The 18,027-nt window shown below is 36.4% G+C and overlaps 1 protein-coding gene across 10 annotated transcripts in view; it reads right to left on the reverse strand.

Annotated features, from left to right (window-relative positions):
- Positions 1-18,027, reverse strand: part of FTO (FTO, alpha-ketoglutarate dependent dioxygenase) — a 270,893-nt gene that overhangs the window by 174,021 nt on the left and 78,845 nt on the right. For 6 of the 10 annotated variants that reach the window (XM_026068857.1, XM_026068860.1, XM_026068859.1 and 3 more), the window contains 2 exons: positions 17,721-17,864; positions 10,519-10,638 (listed from right to left, as the gene is read on the reverse strand). In XM_026068857.1, coding sequence (XP_025924642.1) covers positions 10,519-10,638; positions 17,721-17,864 — 264 coding nt within the window. Of the gene's footprint in view, positions 1-2,702; positions 4,061-6,144; positions 6,225-10,518; positions 10,639-17,720; positions 17,865-18,027 lie in introns of those variants that run through there. The other 4 variants (XM_026068864.1, XM_026068861.1, XM_026068865.1 and 1 more) reach the window with 3 other exon arrangements.

Here is an 18,027-nt window from a genome sequence, read left to right on the forward strand (position 1 = left end):
GATTAAGCCATGCTCTTTCACCTATTACAGGAAGTATTTAGCCCTGAAGCCATCCCAAAGGCACCTCACACCACAGATTACACGTTTTCTAGAGATACTGTATATATTCAGTCACCGTGGAAGGGGAAAAAGCAAACACCCCACGTGTCAGCATGCCAACAACAGAACAAAAGAACAGAAGTCTCAGCTGATAAATTCTTGTCTAGAAGGTAGGTATCGTATTATAAAGGAATAAATGAAGTTGAGAGAACATTACCCCCCGAAACCTCAGATCTGACTGTTATAAAATAATTGCAGTAGGAACATTCTCCAAGAAATTCTCAGTCTCTGATATTGCTATTGGAATCTTGGTATGTTTACAAACAATTTGGACAAATGGATTTAAAATTCAATGGACTATAGCCTGCTTATTTTCAAACTAACATTATTCACCTTTATCATATCTAATGAGTTCACACCATGAAAACAATTCTTTAAAATTTTCAGTCCTTTCAAAATGTCTAAAATCAATTGCTAAAATAAAGACATAGCTAAATAGCATTCTGCTTATCTTGGCTTTTGCTGGTACGAGGGCGCTGCTCTGCATCTTGCAAAGCTCTCTGGCACAGCGAGCAAACCTGGTCAGCCTCGGAGCCTTTCCTGGGACCTGTCTGACGTGTCAACAAGCAGCTAAGCTGAATATTAATACACTCTCCATCATCAAAAGCTGTTGCATACCCAAAGGATGAGAAATATTTTAATCAGTTTTCAGCTTGTCTAGCAGAAGTCAGTTTATTCCTTTGGGATTATACATCTATGTGCTCAGTTTTTGTCTCTGTGTTCTCTCTCTCTCTCTMTATATATATTACTTTTGAAACTAGCAGTAAAGAGCCTAAATCTGCTGTTTTGTTGGAAAAAGCTGGGTAACGCTGTGATTCAATTAAAGTATTTTACATTTAACAAAAAAAAAAAAATCTAGAAGATGAAAAGCAAAGAAAAAGCAAAGAAAAAAGTTGAGAAAACAGTCCTATACCCTGTTTTTTTAACAGTAGGATTTCTTAGGGAAACCAGTGGGTTTGTTTAATATTTTTGCCAGTCTTTTGTGTTTTTAAGATTGATTCTTCTGTCTTCTCACCCTTCCTTTTTTTCCCCCACAAGCTTCCTAAATTTTGATACTATAAATTCACCGTTCCTTGGCAGAATCACCACAAGTGGAGTTGACCATGAACATACACACATTTTATATACATATGTGTATCATGTATGTCATGTGAAAGACAAAAAAAGATGAGTAATGATCTGAAAAGCCTTCAGTATAAAATGTAATAGCATGGCAACCTGTCTCTACTGTCATGCCTCTGAGAGACTAAGTCAGTCACTGTGAGGTTGCATTAATGAAGATACCACCTACATAAGAAGGCTCATAAAAGTGAGAAATATGAATCACCCTAATTATGTATATTTTTTTAATCCTTCTAAAAGTAGCATAACATTTCAGACTAAGATACAGCCAGGACTTGCATTGGCCTTTGCAGCAAGCATCTATATAAATGCAGTACAGAATTAACTTATGTTACTTCATCCTTGCTTCCCTGAGGATAGATACATTATCCATGTACAGGTAATACCATGGTACGCTCTCCTCTTCCCCATGAAGAGGAACGAACACAGAAATGTAAAGCTTGGCTGCTGAAAGATTTTCAGATACCATGTCTTGTGTATTGAGGAATTCTGAGCTTTTCAGTACTTCTATACTACACAGCATCAGCATAAACTGGTTTGTACAGGCTAATCTCAAAATAATTTCTATCCAAATTCTCCATCAGCAACATATCCAATCATTACTTCTAAGCAAAGGAGTGAATTCTGAGGTCCAGCTACTGCAAATGATTTCAGCATAGGATCTTCTATTTTATGAAACAGAAGTATGAAATGGGACAGAATACAAGAACAAGCAGTAAAGCAGCAGAATGAGTAGACATGATTTTGCCAGTATCTGAATCATGGTGAGACTTCTTGCAGTTCACTTATCCAAGCTGTGTTCCACCACATCCTCTACAAAACAACTGGCCTTCTAGCTAGCTAACAAATCTTGTGAAGCTTTAATCCATCAGCACATAGCAAACTGCTTGGAGATCAAGCCAAAATATAATTATTAGTAGAGTGCATGCACACATTTACAATAATCACTTCAGTTTATGACACAATTATATTGAACCGAGGCAGCTAGACAACACAAACTGATGTACTATTTCCAGTTATTAACAGTGTACTTTGCAGATTATTGCATGTTAAGCACTAAGTCAAATTCATCTTGAGCATAACTCCACTGATGCCGTTCTTAGTCACAAGCAAGAATCTGGCCTGTTCTAATCATTCCCTAAATCTGTCTATTATTATTTTACAAAAATTCAAAATGAGTCTTATGAAAAGAGATGTCATTTAGTCCAATTGTGATAAACAATCACCTTACTACACAGGAGTAACTTCAAGGAGCCTTGTTACGCTTAAACATTATATTAGAGTCTCTGCTGTGAGAATTATATAGAGTTCAGATTCACTAGCAGTCCAAGGAGAACTGCCAAAACCTGATGTTAACTAGAGACATTTGAAAAAAGCCTTTTTTTTTTTTCAGAGTAGTAAACATTATACAGATAGGCTGCATTTTATTGTGTCTACAGCATTAAGCACAAGCATGTGTAATAAAAATGAAAATTGCAAAAGCGATCCACCCAAAAGCTTGTAACAACCAGGACTGGAAACTGAAATACCCTCGTGCCCCCCGCCCCGCTTCCCCCAAGGTAATCGGGGTGTGCCAAAACGCAGTAAGTTCCTGTTATCATACCTAAGTGGGTAGAACCGGCCCATCTAGAAAAAAAAAGGAGGCGGGGGGGGGGTAATTTTGGCCCTAGTTCTACATTTCAAATCATTGCAGGGTGTGGGCAGAAATATATGGGGTTCCTTCAAACTCCAGAACATTCACTCCTTAGGACATAACCTATAAGTAACTCTTTTTCAGTTGTTTTAAAAATCATAGCCTCAATTTATTGAGGAGTAATTTAAGATCAGAAACAGTCTTCAGTCTAAAACCAAACTAAGACCTCAAAGTTTTGACCTCGGCACTGATTTTGAAAACTGTACTTAAGCTACCTACACAAGTTAAACAGAGAGCCAGTGAAAGAATTAACACCTAATCCATCAGACTGTAATGCTTTCCATGGCAAGTACTGAAGCCAAGTTTTTATTTCTTTATATATAAAATTAGAACTGTAATTGTGATCAAAGATGTTACAATGCACTGTTAAAAATTACAATGCAAAAAACCCACACTTCACCCATGATTTTGTTAGGAATTAAAGGTACCGATGATCAGACAGGACAGAAAAGTTATCAATGCTAGAAATGGCAATTTTTAAGATGAATTCATCTCCTTTGCTTACAAACCCATTTGAAAATTAAAACAGCTATAAGGTTTTTTTATAAAATGGTTACATAGCCACTAAAATAGGGTAGTAATGAAACCATGTTTAGCAATACTAAAGTCATATTGCCATTTGCTTTCACTTTCATTAAACACATAACTTCCCTTAGTTTATAACAGTCACAAGAAAAATTACTCCTGCCAAACCCCTCTAATTTACAGTTTCAACACCAAATCAAATCTTCTATTGTACCTATGCAATATGTTCATAAAGATAAATACGCAAATGTACAAATGCACAAGTTCTATATCTGATCATTTCTAAGACTGCATATATAAGAACTAGAAACAACTTCAACTATGGGGGATAATCACCTTACATAAAACTATATACACACACAGAGACGCAAATTTCAAAAATTCAGATTTGCTTTTCAACAAACATTAGTTATTTTCAGTATGCAAATATTCTTTTTTTATTCAGTTTTTGTACTAGGAAACAGCATAAGAGGCTTTAGAATTATTAATTGGACTACTAAAATCACAATACAATGTTATTCCTTCTCTATTTCCATAGAAAGCAATAAGCCTCATAAGTTGGTAAACACACTGTTGACAAAAAGAATCTTTTGTTGTTCCAGTATGCGTCCATCCAAGGTTCTAGGGAAAAAAAAAAATGATGAAAACAGCATGCCATGTTATACAATATACACCAGCCCCATCATACTGATTCTGCTTCCATTTAAGTCAATTACATAGTTTCCATTAAAAGGGCAATACCAGGTTCTGAAATATCTTTCCAGGACTGACACTAGGTTCACAGGGATCCAGCAGGAACTATGATCTGAGCTTTTGCCTCTCTGCCACGCACTGGGTGACTTGAAGTACTACCAAATGTAGTTTAATGCTCTCAAAACTCTTTTTCTTGCTGTTCTTGCTGCAAGCGATGGCCCGCAGTGCTCATTCTCTGTGAACCAGTTTCCTCTAAGTATAACTTTACACAACTTAGAAGGTATATACAGAATTTAACTAGAAGATTATCACAGTTAAAGAAACCCACACAGCATTGTATATATTTGTTTGTACGAATATGTACACACACACAGTCGCAAACACAACAGCCCAGTACTGGTAACCTATCCAGTATGAGAAGACCCTTATGTGTGATGCAGAATCCTGTTCAAGTCGCAGTTGCTTAGCTCAGACAGAGAACAATTTACACAATTCAAATACAAAACTGGGACATAACCGATATGATAATTTTGATTTCTGCTGATTTGTGCTATATGCATTTGCGTTTTAAAGATTAACACAGAGCTCATCATATTTTATATACAAGTACATATATATATATAATTTATATATATATATAAATAAAATACACAGTCATATACGACTGTATAAATATATAGTGAAGACGACAGAAATAAGCCCTAAGACAGTACGAGTTTAGCACAAGACAAGTCTAGTCATTCAAAATTGAAGCTTACCAAGGTACAGTTGTGTGCACAAGAACACCTACAAACAAACTTCTAACTCAGGTGCAAACCCCCCTCGAAGGGAACACAGAAATGGGCCAGCATGCCCACCTCCTTTGCACCATCTGGTGTAGCACACACTTCTAGCCACTTGACATGCACAGCTGCACAAGCCACCCATGGTCCTCCCATTTGTGCTGTCAGAAACACATCTCATTTCCCCATAGGACATAAATTGAGGTAGTCCGTCCTAAACTTTTCCTGGCTTATGACAGTTTACATTACAGCCTTAATGTTTTCAGAGTAATTTTCACGATATGCTGTGTGAGTTGGGAGACTGCCCTTTTAACATTCCCAGTTTGTAATAGAAATGTTACAGTGCTTCATATCAACATAGCTTAGATCTCAACTAGCTCACATAAGGGTTAAAAATAGAAAGTGCTATCCACTGGTTTGCTCTGATGTTCCTGTAGATATTGTCACTGGATGTATCCTCAGTAGAATTCTATTCAACACCTCTGTCTTTAAGTACAAAGCTGTAGGCTGTAGCAGCTTTAGGAAACATAAGTATCCTTTTTTCTGCTGCACAGTATCTGTGTGTGAAATTCTCTAAAGGGGTTTAAGTATTTACCCTGAACACTATCAGACAGTTTCTAAAATTTTCCTTATCCTGTTGCAAAAACACTTCAAAGAGAATCATAAACACAGTCCTTTATGCTTTCAGCACACACTTTGTTTTGGAAGTTTAAGTCTGAATTCCCTCAGAATTGTAAATATTTTTTCAGAAAGATGTGGAATACAATTTTTTTTTTTTTTAGATTGTTAGTGATTCTACTGTAAACAATGGCGAATCCTTACTCGCATTTCTGAGAGCTAAAAATATGGGGGTCAAGGATATTAGTAGAAAAAAAAAAAGGAAAAGAAAACGAAAAAAGAAAAGCCTCCAGGATCAGGTTTTGAGGTTTTATTGTTGTTGTTTTTTAAGATAAAAGGTACATTTCCAGGAACATTTGACTCCTGGTGTACATAAAATATAACCTGCCAAAAACATTTATTCAAAGGGTCTGGCATAAGCAGATAAGAAGAGCCCAGAAAGACAAGAGATATGGCTAAAATTTGGGTCTTTGAGCTGCCATGTTGTGCCTACATTTCACAGCTCATTAGGCAAATAAGATCACCCATCACTGCATGGTCCTCCAATAAAGGACTGTGACACCGCAATGCCTAAGCGCCACAGGAAGGCTAAGAACAGAATTTACATCTTACCTCAGAATTTCCTGAATTCTGGCTGACAAGGTCAGACCAACTCAAATGTCACTTAAGTTGCTCTGCATTTTCTGAAAATGCTAAACAAACAAAAAGCCCGTTTGTAACACCATTATTATTACTATTATTTTAAATATAACTGGGTAGGTGTTCAAAATGCCAAAGTCTACAAAAGCAAGGAGGATTCCTTTTAAAAAGCATATTTTACCTTATAGCTTATCATGGTTATTCTAGAACTGAAATACCCTGATTTAAATACATATTTAAACCCTTGTTTTAATTTGGAAAAATATATGAAATATATTATGGCCCTGGGCTGAGATTTTGCAGCTCAAGTTTCAGCCTAGACTCAATTCTAACTGCCAGGCTATAAGCCCCTGACAATAGTGGCTTATAGCAGAAACTGTGACATACTTCACATGTAGCAACAGTAGCAAATAATGAAGTAGACCTCAAAAAGGAGGGAAAGAAAAATAATGTTACAAGAAATAGCTTTGCTCTCCAATTTCAATTCAGTTGTATCAACTGATAAAAGGGTAATATTGAGGATAATAGTAATAATAATATGACTAGTTAGTACAGTTACTAAAAATTCTTACAAATCCAGATGAAGCTGCTGTGTACAGAAATATCAGCCCACGTGAAATGCCACCTTGCTCATTACAAATACACAGAATGCATGCACTTCTGTTTTTACACCACATTCGTAAATTGAAAGGTATGCTGCATTTCAATATCTATCATTAGTTACATTTTTAGGATGCCTAAAAGAGAAACAAATGGTATAACAATTATTTGCATTTAAGTTATAGCATTAAAAAACAGTTAAGATCTATGTTTCATTCCTTTAAGTAAGACCTTTTATAGTAAGCAAACAGTTATGCTCTTAAATATAACTCCAAATCAGTCATATGTTTCTGCACATTTTAGTGCTATGATTTTCTTCCTCTTGCCAAATTCCTGCATAAATGGGTGGGATTAAATGGAGCCTAGCCTACCTAACATAATTATATATGTTGTGATTTTATACTGCAATGAAACTGATACATTTTAATAATCCCAGTCTTGGCTCTTACCCACTAAAGTCAATAAAGGTTATTAAGGCCAACTGCCATATAAATACATTGCTACATTGCTAAATGGACTGTCAAAGCAGGAAATACAATTCATACTATATAGCACCACTAGTATCTTCATTTTTTTAAAGAAACACTAGATATGTTTTTTTTTTTTTAAAAAAAAGTCTTTGGCATTCGATATTTGAGTATAATCATATCTATTTACTTTTCATTCCACAAACAAAAAAACACTGCATTGATTTACGTTTTACTTATTCAAATATGAATCAGCCTAAAACAAAATAAACAAAAAAAGACTGTAGGATTTCTACAGTTCTTACTGATTTGGCATGGTGTTAAAACATTTTTATGGCTAAAATAAATGTCAGATTTTGAGGTTTGCATGATATCAGACCCTGAGAGACAAATTGTCTCTCCACTGAATCTCAGAACAGCTACAGCAAGACTTCGTCACATCACATGAGATTTAAGCTTTTCAGACTTCTCTTTACCCAGAAAGCAAAGCTTGCACAGTCTTTTTTCAAATGGTAACTCTCCCTTTGAATTCAGCAAGCATTTATCCTGATGTTGCACATGATAACGTGTTAATCTTGGATGACTTTTTAAAAAATATAAAAAAAAAAAACCCACCCTCAAACTTTTGAATAGCCTTCATATTTTCAAGGGGGGGAAGAAGAGAGAGAGGGGAAGACTGGTTAACTGCTTTGGATTTAATGGTTCATAAATTCATGAGGTAATATTGTGGGAAATGTGATGTTTTATCAGAATGTCATTCAAATGAAAGGTTTAACATTTACATCACAAGAGTGAGCTATAAGTAAAACTATCATCAGGGAAAGAAATGCCAGGAACAAACATTATGATAAAATTGGGTACCTACTACAATGTACAAAAATATTAAGTAAAGCCCAAAGGTTTGAAGACACTGGGTTAAACTTCCTAAAGTATTATACTTTGCTGTGACATCCGAGTAATTACAGTTAGCAGAATCAGAACTCCCCCCCCCCTTTTTTTTTTAAACTGCATTACTAAACAGGGGAAAAAAGCACACAGAGAACCCAAGACTGACTTTTGTAACACTCTAGACATACATATACAAAACACGTCAAGACTTGTTCAGCTCACACACAAATGTAAAGAAAAATACATTGCTTAATTATTTTCTTGCAAGAAATAATTCCTTCTAAGCCATAATACTCTCCTGAGACAAGATCAACAACTGTTAGACATTTATAATTTAAGCATTTTTCCATATTATAAGGCAGTTTGTTTTTTTTTTTAAAAAAGAATCATCCAGCTACAATTATAAATTTGGAGAAAAAATATTGAATGTAGACTACTAGGTACCTTCAGAAATACCTTTTGATTTAACTTAATGCTGTGGAAGCTAAACATGCACCAAAACACTGCACTTTTTATGTTAAATTGCTGTTGAATTTGTTAACCCACAATTGATTTCCTGTGTTATGGAATCTCAGAGATTATAGCTAACTTGAAGCAACAGGGATAATTCTTGATGTTAATGCTAGATTCCTATGTATTTTATTAAGTCAGTGCCTGCTGTTGCATTAAAACTGCGGCTCAACATTGCCCCCTACTGTCAGCTTCTCAAACACTGAAGCACATGTAAGTTAAAAACAAGAAAAAGCTACCTCCAAGTCCCAAACACAGCAAGCATCAAATTTACTTAGAGACTCAACAACACAGACATTCTCAATTAAAATTCTCTTCTGTCTCCTTCAATAGCTGAAATTAATTGTGATTAATGTGTTATAAGTCATAAAACATTAAAACAATTTTTAAAATTTAAATTAGAAGCAGCTTCTGTCTTGGCCCAAACCTTCAGTTTGCTGATAAATATCATCCTGAGGCCTGTTGAAAGGAGATACACTGACGCCACCATGTTTCTAATTAGAGACACATGGTAATGTCACACCAATTGCAGAAAACCTAACCCTTGAGAATTCCCGAGTTTGCTGTTTTCCCATGTTCTCAACACACAATGGATATAAAATAACAATCAAACATTCTTGTCTCTACCTCATCTAAGTCTGTGTTACCAGAGGATAAGTTGTCATTTGAAAGAAAAATAAACCAAAAGGTTTTTTTTAATGAAAAAGTTCATTCAAGATCCAAAAACATTAGCAGAATGTGAGCATATGAAAGTGCAAAAATAAGAAAAAAGTTACATAAAAATAAGTTATAAAATCATTTCCCTCCTTTTGTAGGAAAGTCTAATGTTCACTGATTTCTTGCAGCAATTGATTTCACAAATGAAAGTTCCACTTTTCCACACTGTTTTTCAAGTTCGAAACCAGCTGTTGCAGGAAAAGCTTACAATACTCAAGCATAGGTTAGTGAGTAATATAATTTCCTTCAAAACAGAATAGCACCTTCTTGTTGCATCATACCTCTGGGGATTCAAAACCATTTCTACTAAAATTATATTCAACATCCTGGACTACATCACAAACTTTTCCAAGACAGCTATGGACAAATTGAGGCTCACGTTGTGACCAGCAGAAATTCCTTTGAGAAGCTTCTACTGCAGATGCAAGGATGCTAGCAAGACAGACATTTCTGTCAGTACAGCTCCTTCCACGTAACTATATAAAAGCAGTCATGCCAGCATGTATATCAAACGCTTACACCAGCAAAGGCTCCCAGTTGAGTCTCTGCTGGGATCGCTGGCTGTCATTGATACCAGTAGGTCAGTTTTCAAGGAAGGCAGGGACATACTTTCAAATATGCAGGAACTGACATAACTTCTATTATTCAAGAAACTAATTAGCTCTGCATTCACTAGAATTTGTTGCAGGTTCTTGCTGTGGTATAAGTGTGTACATGGACTGCAGATAGTTGTACCTCCAGACCACCAGATTTTACTCCCAGACACATTGACCATTGCTGTCACTGGCAAAGAGCTATGCATCTTGGTGTTGCATGAAAAAGTTGAGCACAACATTAGACAGCTTCATGTTTCATCAATTGGTGTGATGTAATTTATGCCTGTCATCTTTTGAAGCTGTCAAACTTTAAAAACAAGCAAAGTAAGGAAACTACTAAAATCTCCTCTTGGGTTTTTTGAATCTTATTTTACTCATATTTCTTTTGGTTACTGGGGCAGAGAAAGAAAAAGAGGCAATGAAAGGCTGCCGTTGATCCTACTTTTTATATGGTCTGAATAAATTTTAAGCCCTGATATTACAACACAACTAAAAAAATACAATTGTGTACGCTCTTGTGCTCTCAGAATTAAGCTCTAAAAGCTGTAGACTATAGTAGTGGTACTTACCATAACCTCCATTTTCCTCCAAAATTCTTCTAATCTAGCCATAGGTTTAAGCCACCAATCAGTGCACTTCAAATAGCGCTTGCCTTGAAACCAAAACTGCCTAAGCCACTCAAATTCAACCTGCAAGACAAAAACACACAGTGGCATGTCATTTATGTTCATTTGGGGTGGGAATGGGGTAGCACATGAATTCAGCAATACCTGAGCTATTCCACATAAAAGCAGGTTACTGAAGTACTTGTTTCCAAATGCAGCCTAACACCCAGTTGTTATTTTCATTTCTAGTCCATATAAACTGAGCCACTCCCATCAAGCCTGGAGAGGTGCAAAAAACAAATCTTTTCTTTATACATGGGACACGTATAACAGAAACTTTAGAAGTGTAACCTTCCTCACAATTCAGCCAAATATGCATCAACTCCAGCTTATTTTGATTAACACTGTGGGTGGGAAAATAGTTTGGTCATCATACAAAAGACCAAACTTGCACTAATAAAATTACCCAAATGCAGACTAGTCAGTAGCTAGGGAACGGGAGAGCAGCATCATAATAAAACCCAGTTTCTGACAGTTTACCAAATAATCTGGTTACTAGATAGGCTACCAATAACTGGATCTGAACACAAGACTTGGAAGTGCCCTACTCCGTCAGGCCGACGCTGGTAAGAGAGGCGTCCCCAGACTGCCTGTGCTCCCTCTCCCGGATCAGCAGTTCCGCCCCAGAGCTCCCTCCACAGAACAGCGCTCACACATCAGCAGCGAAAAGCAGCTTTCAGCTCTTCTGGGCATCTGAAGTAACAGACTCCAATTGTTTTTCCATCGTGAAGCTTATGTGGAAAATGTGCTTTACAAAGAAAACAAATCCCCACATGAAGCAATATAAAGTCCCTCAGGAGCAAGGTAATGCATTCATTTAAAATATAAAACACAGTAAATGAGGTATACCTTACTAGGCTGGTTTTAATTTCATATATAGGTTGCCCATCAACTTTAACACAGAATTAATATTGGCTTTCTAAAACATCAAATATATAAACATAAATATAACCCATGAAATATTCTTTCAGCAAAATAATTCTATTTATCCTAATTCCTGTTGAGTCTTTTTTTCTTTAATAGCAATTTGTAGTTCTGGTCTTTAGAATTCTGAATTTATCTTTGTTGCAGTAGCTACGTTTCACACAGAGTTCAAAGCTGCTTTAATCATTACTTGCTACCACAAAGAAGTTTTTGTTTATCCTTACTCAGGTCTGATGAGGCAAACAAAGACAAACTGTGAAGGTGAAAGAATAAGGACAACTGCCCAAAGCTGTCACCTACCGCGTTCATTCCTGAAAGAGTAAAGAGAACCACTACAGGAATCTGGAAGTCTTTCAGGTAACATTAACTAAATGTTTAGTCAATATATGTTAATGATTTCAATAAAAGATACTTAAATGTAAAAGTTATAAAAAGAATATTGAAACCACTCTGTTAGTAAAACATAACAACATGATTAGTTGGCAGATATAAGTATTTTCAAAAAAAAAAAAAAAAAAAAACCAAAAAACCAAACCCTGCAAGTCTAGCAGCTTTTTAGTACACAGGTTTGGTGACATACATCCTTCCTAATAAAATTCAAGTAGAGTTTACTGCTTCTATAGCATTAACCAGGTATGAAGTATCAAGTTGTGTTTTGTTAAAAGTGAGTACACACAGTCTGGGGATGGCTGACCACTTTAACAGTTCAACTAGAGGTYTGGGTACTCAGCACTTTTTTCTTCTTTTTCTTTTTGCTGGTCTCTGCCACTGAAAGGGCTATAACATATGAAGACTGGCAAGCATAATGTTCCAGGAAATAAACCATACAAGGCCATTAATCAATGCTTTTTTTTTTTTTTTTTTTTTTTTTTTTTTTTTTTTAAGAAAAGCAATGCTCAACTTCACACAGAAGTGCTGTTCATTCATTAGGTGCAAGAGATCACATTTAGCAATAGGCTCGTTCATTCTGTGCAGGATTAGCTGGTCTCACCAGAGGTCAGTGTACCAGCTTGCAACCTGCGGTTGTTTAATGATGTAGACTGCCTTTTACTGGGGCTCTCAAACTCAGGTTCACATTATATCACAACGTCTCAGTTTAGCCTCTAAACTTAGTTAATACAAGTGGGTGAGTGGGTGGGTGAGTGGGTGGGTGTGGGGGGGAGCAGCATTTCATCCACCAACTTATCCATCAAGCTGCTTGATAAGTGACTGCTTTGAAATAAGCCAGTATTACCCATGACCAGGTAACTGTTGATTCTGAAAAAAAATCATCTTGATGAGGCAAGGGTGACTATTTCTCTATTCTTCTGTCCTTGTCTCAGACATATGTAAGCACAAATAGTTTTGTTAAAAATCTTCAGGGATTCAAGTTCTGCCAAGTTTGTTTGTTATTTTTAAATTAACACTTGAACACTTTTTATACCGCATCCATTACTAAGTACAAGCTTTAACAAGTGCACATGCTATCTGCTTTCCAAGATCTTACAGCTATACTATCTCTTTCTCTTGTTGAACTCTGTTCAGTAATACTTTTTTCTTGCATCAGGAAGGCATTCCTGTCAGCTCACCTCCTTCCCTCTCTTTCTATGAGCAGGAAGAGCTGTACCAGGAAGAAAAACAACAGCAAGTGCTGTAGAGAGAAGAAAGCTCCATTCTAGACTTGATGCAACCAAAGTTACAGAATAGTCATCTTCTTGACCAAACTCTCAGGTTAACAGCTCTTGCTGAGCATTTTGTGAATGAGTTTTCATGCAGACTCCTGTATGCCAGAATAACTTTTGTCCAGATTAGGAAGCAGTTCAGGTAATTGGATTGCACAAAGCCTAACCACACTAACATAAAAAAAAGGTTGCATGTTTTAGGAATAATTTCTTTATCCTAATTAATTTTCACTTAAGACTTACTGTCAAGTAAGCTGTGCAAGTAAGCTCAGAATCAGGCCTCACGCCTAACCTCAACATATTTTCAAGTTGTCCTTTAAACAATGATTAAAGGCCAATTTTAGGTTATAGTCAATACTGGGTAGTAAAAGGCCAACAGCCGCATTTGACATTTTGTGAGGCAGTGCTCCTCAGTCAATTATTTAAAAGTATTGGTTATTAAATGCCACACATGTAGGTGATCTGTATTTTCTCTCTTTTATACTAGCCAGCCACCAACCATGCTGTCATTTCATTGCAATGTGCTAAAACACATTAACCTTCCTTCGGCTGTGTACACCGCTACCTTTTCTCAGCAGTGACCTCAGGACATAACACCACATATCTTTCAACTTAGCTAGCCCAGGTTTTTCTATATCCCTGTGCATTCACCATACTGAATTGATCTACTTTTTCCAGAAGAAAAGATTTGCTGTATGCAACAGTGACAGTACCTCACAAGCAACAGAGCAACCAATCCAATCTCATGTTTAAATCATGGTAATAAGGATTCAGTAATCAAGGACAAGCCAAACCCCCCGTGAGGACAAAGCCCTGCTCTTTCAAATTTGAGCACATACTTAGAAACCATTCTAGACACAATCATCAGACCCTAGAAAACTTCCTCATATGTTTTACTTTACAGGTAATATCTGATGATTAGTCTGGTGTGGGCCAATAAAGAACTCCTGAAACCATCTCACACCACAGGAACCTACTGCCAGACTTTGCATTACTCAAAGCAATGAAGACAATTGTTTTTTGAAATGCAAAGAATAGGCAGGAGAAAGTATTTTCTGCAGATTTGTTTTTATATGTATGAACTTTCAAGCCATCTGTTCAGCAGTGTCTGTTACTTTAAAAAGTATCTGCTTGCCAATGGCTTTTCCCAGATCCTCTGTTGCTCTATTTGAGATGTGCCTAGTAGGTGTATATATTTTGGAAAGCCAAGTATGATTCCATACGATCAAGAGCTCCACATTGAGCAAACTCTGCAAGATCATTTATTTCAGGATAAATTACTACTAACCCAACAGCAACCTTACTGCTTAAGAGGGTAACTTAATTCAATGTGACACCATGTGTGCATCGTTGTTAGGCTAGTACCCTTCACAGCTGTCCAGGTAATTACTTCTGTTCACCTTGCTACCATTCATAGGATACCCTGCCACCAAAGTATTTGTTCAGATTTCAAGTCTACAAGCTACTTAGACAAGCAGTACCCTCAGTTGAGGTTATCTTTATTTACAGCTATGAAGTACCTACTGTGTGTGAAATAACTCAAACATATCCAACAAACTGCATATACTTCACAGTTACTCAGCTATTCCTTTGAAGGCGGTTTTACTGAGGGAGGCCATGACACCAAGGCTAAGACTAAAGAAATATTTAAATTCTACCTGGCTGCCCACTAGAATAGTTCCTGAGGTTTCTGTGCCCCTGACAAAAATGGAAAAAGTAAATCTCCACCTGAGCTTCAGACCTTCAGTTCAAACCCACTTTATCAGCTCAGCAAGTCAATTTTCCTGCCCAGGAATACAAGAGTGAAGGCAAAGATCATACCTCGTTCTTCCAGATTTGCTCTTAGTCTTTTGCTCTCCAGCAGACACAACTAATTCATCTAGATCTCATTTGGCAGGGCACTTAATTCCAGCACAGACTGTGAACCTGTGCTAAGCTACTATATTTTAGCTTAGTTGCATGTAGCTTGATGCCACCTCAATGGTTCTGTTCCAGTTAATGATCTCTGACAACTACTTCACAGGTGCCAACAAGTGGGAGGGGGAAAAAAAAATCCTGACATTTCAGGAAGATACAGAATCTAGAAAAACAGCTGCATCTAGTTATCTGAGCTAAAACCTGTGAAAAGCTTCCATTACAACGATATGTAAAAGTAAGAATACAACTGTACCACCTCTTGTGAGATGGGAATACTACCTAATTTCAGGTCCATTAAAATTATCTCTGGTTCAGGGGAAAAGAGAGAATTCACAAGGAAGTTTAGATCTAGCACAGCAAGCTGTACATCAGAACAGAAATATACAGTCAAAACAGGGTGGCAATTCTTCATTAAATTAATTCTTCATTATTCTGTGTTTGGCTTTACCTAGTGCAATTTTGACTTTCCTATTTAAAAATACCGAGAAACTAAGGGAAAAAGAAAAGAGTGATCAAATCCTGACCACACTCATTTTCATCAGTAGCTGAACAGTTCGGTACTTTAAAGAAATAAAACGTGTTCTTCACATGCCTGTGAAAATTTGAACCTAAAAGCTGCACTAGTGCCTGAAACTACAGAGATTTATCATATAGTGAGTAAAAGACAGTAGGAAGCTTTTATATACAAAAATCTACCTCACAGACACTTATGTTTTCACTTCAGTGATGTGCAAAAAAGAAACATGTATTTACCACAGCGTAAAGCCACAGATCACTTTTCCTACTTATGCAGCAAATAAAAAACAAAGCTTAAATAGCACTTCAACATATGGTATTTATCCTTCAAGTGAGGAGGTGACCTTGAAAAAAGAAATAAAATTAAAAAAGGTAAGTGGGTATTCTCTTTTCAAATGAAATATAGATCCAACGTGTCTACTAAGACTAAGTGCGCAATATGTACAAGTTAAACAATGATTTCTGCTACAGCATATCCCATATGTGTAACAGGAAACATCCCTGTGTGTCACATAGCAAAATTATTCAGGTGACTGCAAACACCAGGGGCTAGTCTCTCACCTGATGGAAACGGCACAGGTCTTTGATGTTAAAGGGCCCGTGCAAATTTACACCAGCTGTGCATGTGGCCCTAGCTGTGCAAACCACATATGCGTATAGTTTTATGGACTGAGTCTGATTAATGTTTTGTAAAGCCCTGCATGCATGAGACTTCTTTAAATTGTTTAAAGAACTATTTTGCTAAGTATCAAGGGAGCAAATCTTTTGCCATCACTATACTCAATTTTACCATCTCTAAACACAATACAGATAAAAAGCGTTCTACAAAGTTTTAGTAACAATACACCACATTATATTCCTCAGCAGATGGCAATTTAAATAAAGCATTTACACAAATTCTCATTTGAGTGAAAATTACCTACATACTATACATGTCCCAGTATGAAGACGATCATGCTTATCTCAGTAGAAATCCAGAAAAGCTCCTTCAAAATGTCTGAATATAGCAATGCTGTGAGGAACCACTGATACTTGAGCAGAAAGTGGTCCCAAAATTTGTATTAACTGCTCACCATAACTATTTTTCAAAGAGTGCTTACCATCAATGCTTTTCAGTTTGCAACAGACAAAAGCATTTCAGGTGGAAGCGCAGCTTTCCAGAACAGCTAAACAATCTGTCATTTTAAACCCCTAAAAAATATCCCTGTCTACATTTTCTCTGACTCTTTAAAAAAAGAAAAAAAAAGTCAGTATTCAATTAACTATCTTAGAAAATGTCAGTAGTGTAAGTTGACCCAAAATATTAGGTCATACTGCCAACTCTTTCCATTAACACAGAATTAGCAAAACTACATTCCCCATGATGCTACCTACTTTTATATTACAGAAAAATTACCTGCTTCCAGAGTTGCACAAAATATTGCCTGATAATTTCAGTTGGTTTGTCAAGTCAGTGTGTTTGCTAACACACTGTTCTGCGCTTCAAACCACAGCGCAGTGCCAGCTGCAGCGGAACTGTGCGAGTGCAGGGTTGCACTTCCGTATTTCATCCTGCGGGATCACCAGCTGAACTATGCTATTCCTCAAAATTATTCCACTGTATTTTCTTCAGAACATGCTTTAAAGCAAATGCTCACAATTGTGCCAAATCTGGCATTTTGTAAAACACTGGCAGCTAGCTTAATGCTGATAAACAACTGAAAAGTTTTTGTAAGAATTTTACTTGCTTGCACTTTCCTTTGAATTTTTTTCTCTCTTCCTCTCTGCCAGAGGAGGGCTAGGGTATTTCAATTTGTCCACCACACCATCAGATTTCACACCATGAAACCAATCTCACTAAAACTACTCTTTGAATCTACCAGCAGAGGGATCTTAAGAGGAAAAAATGAAATCTTCCTTGGGAATTAAAGTATCAGATGCAAGTTAATTCCAATCACTATACCCAAGTACAAAAGCCAATAAAAATACATTTTAAACTTATACACAGCAATGTCTTGTGAGCCGTTAAGTACACTTAATTCACATTAACTCCATGAGCAGAATGCATCTCTCAGAATCAGGCTGAAATATCTTCTGTGCAAATCTCACCTCGTTATGTGTTTCTTCTACCTGCTTTACAACAGCAGCTTCCAGAGATTTCAAAGATAAAGCCATTGAATCAGAATCAGTCTGTAAATTCTGGAGTGCAAGCTCACATTGACCAAATATATATTCCAATGTTCCTCTTGAACACTATTAAAAATAACAAAAAATATATATATATAGTTATTTATATATGTACACACAACTACTTCATAACTTATATATTTCTCCAATATACTCCTGCCTTCTATACTACCTCTGAAACAATCAAAACAAAGGAGCAAAAAGGGATTACAAAAAGATATTTTTGTAA

Source organism: Apteryx rowi, unplaced genomic scaffold (genome assembly GCF_003343035.1).
Source record: "Apteryx rowi isolate R43461 unplaced genomic scaffold, aptRow1 scaffold_28, whole genome shotgun sequence".
NCBI classification, from domain to species: Eukaryota; Metazoa; Chordata; class Aves; order Apterygiformes; family Apterygidae; genus Apteryx; species Apteryx rowi.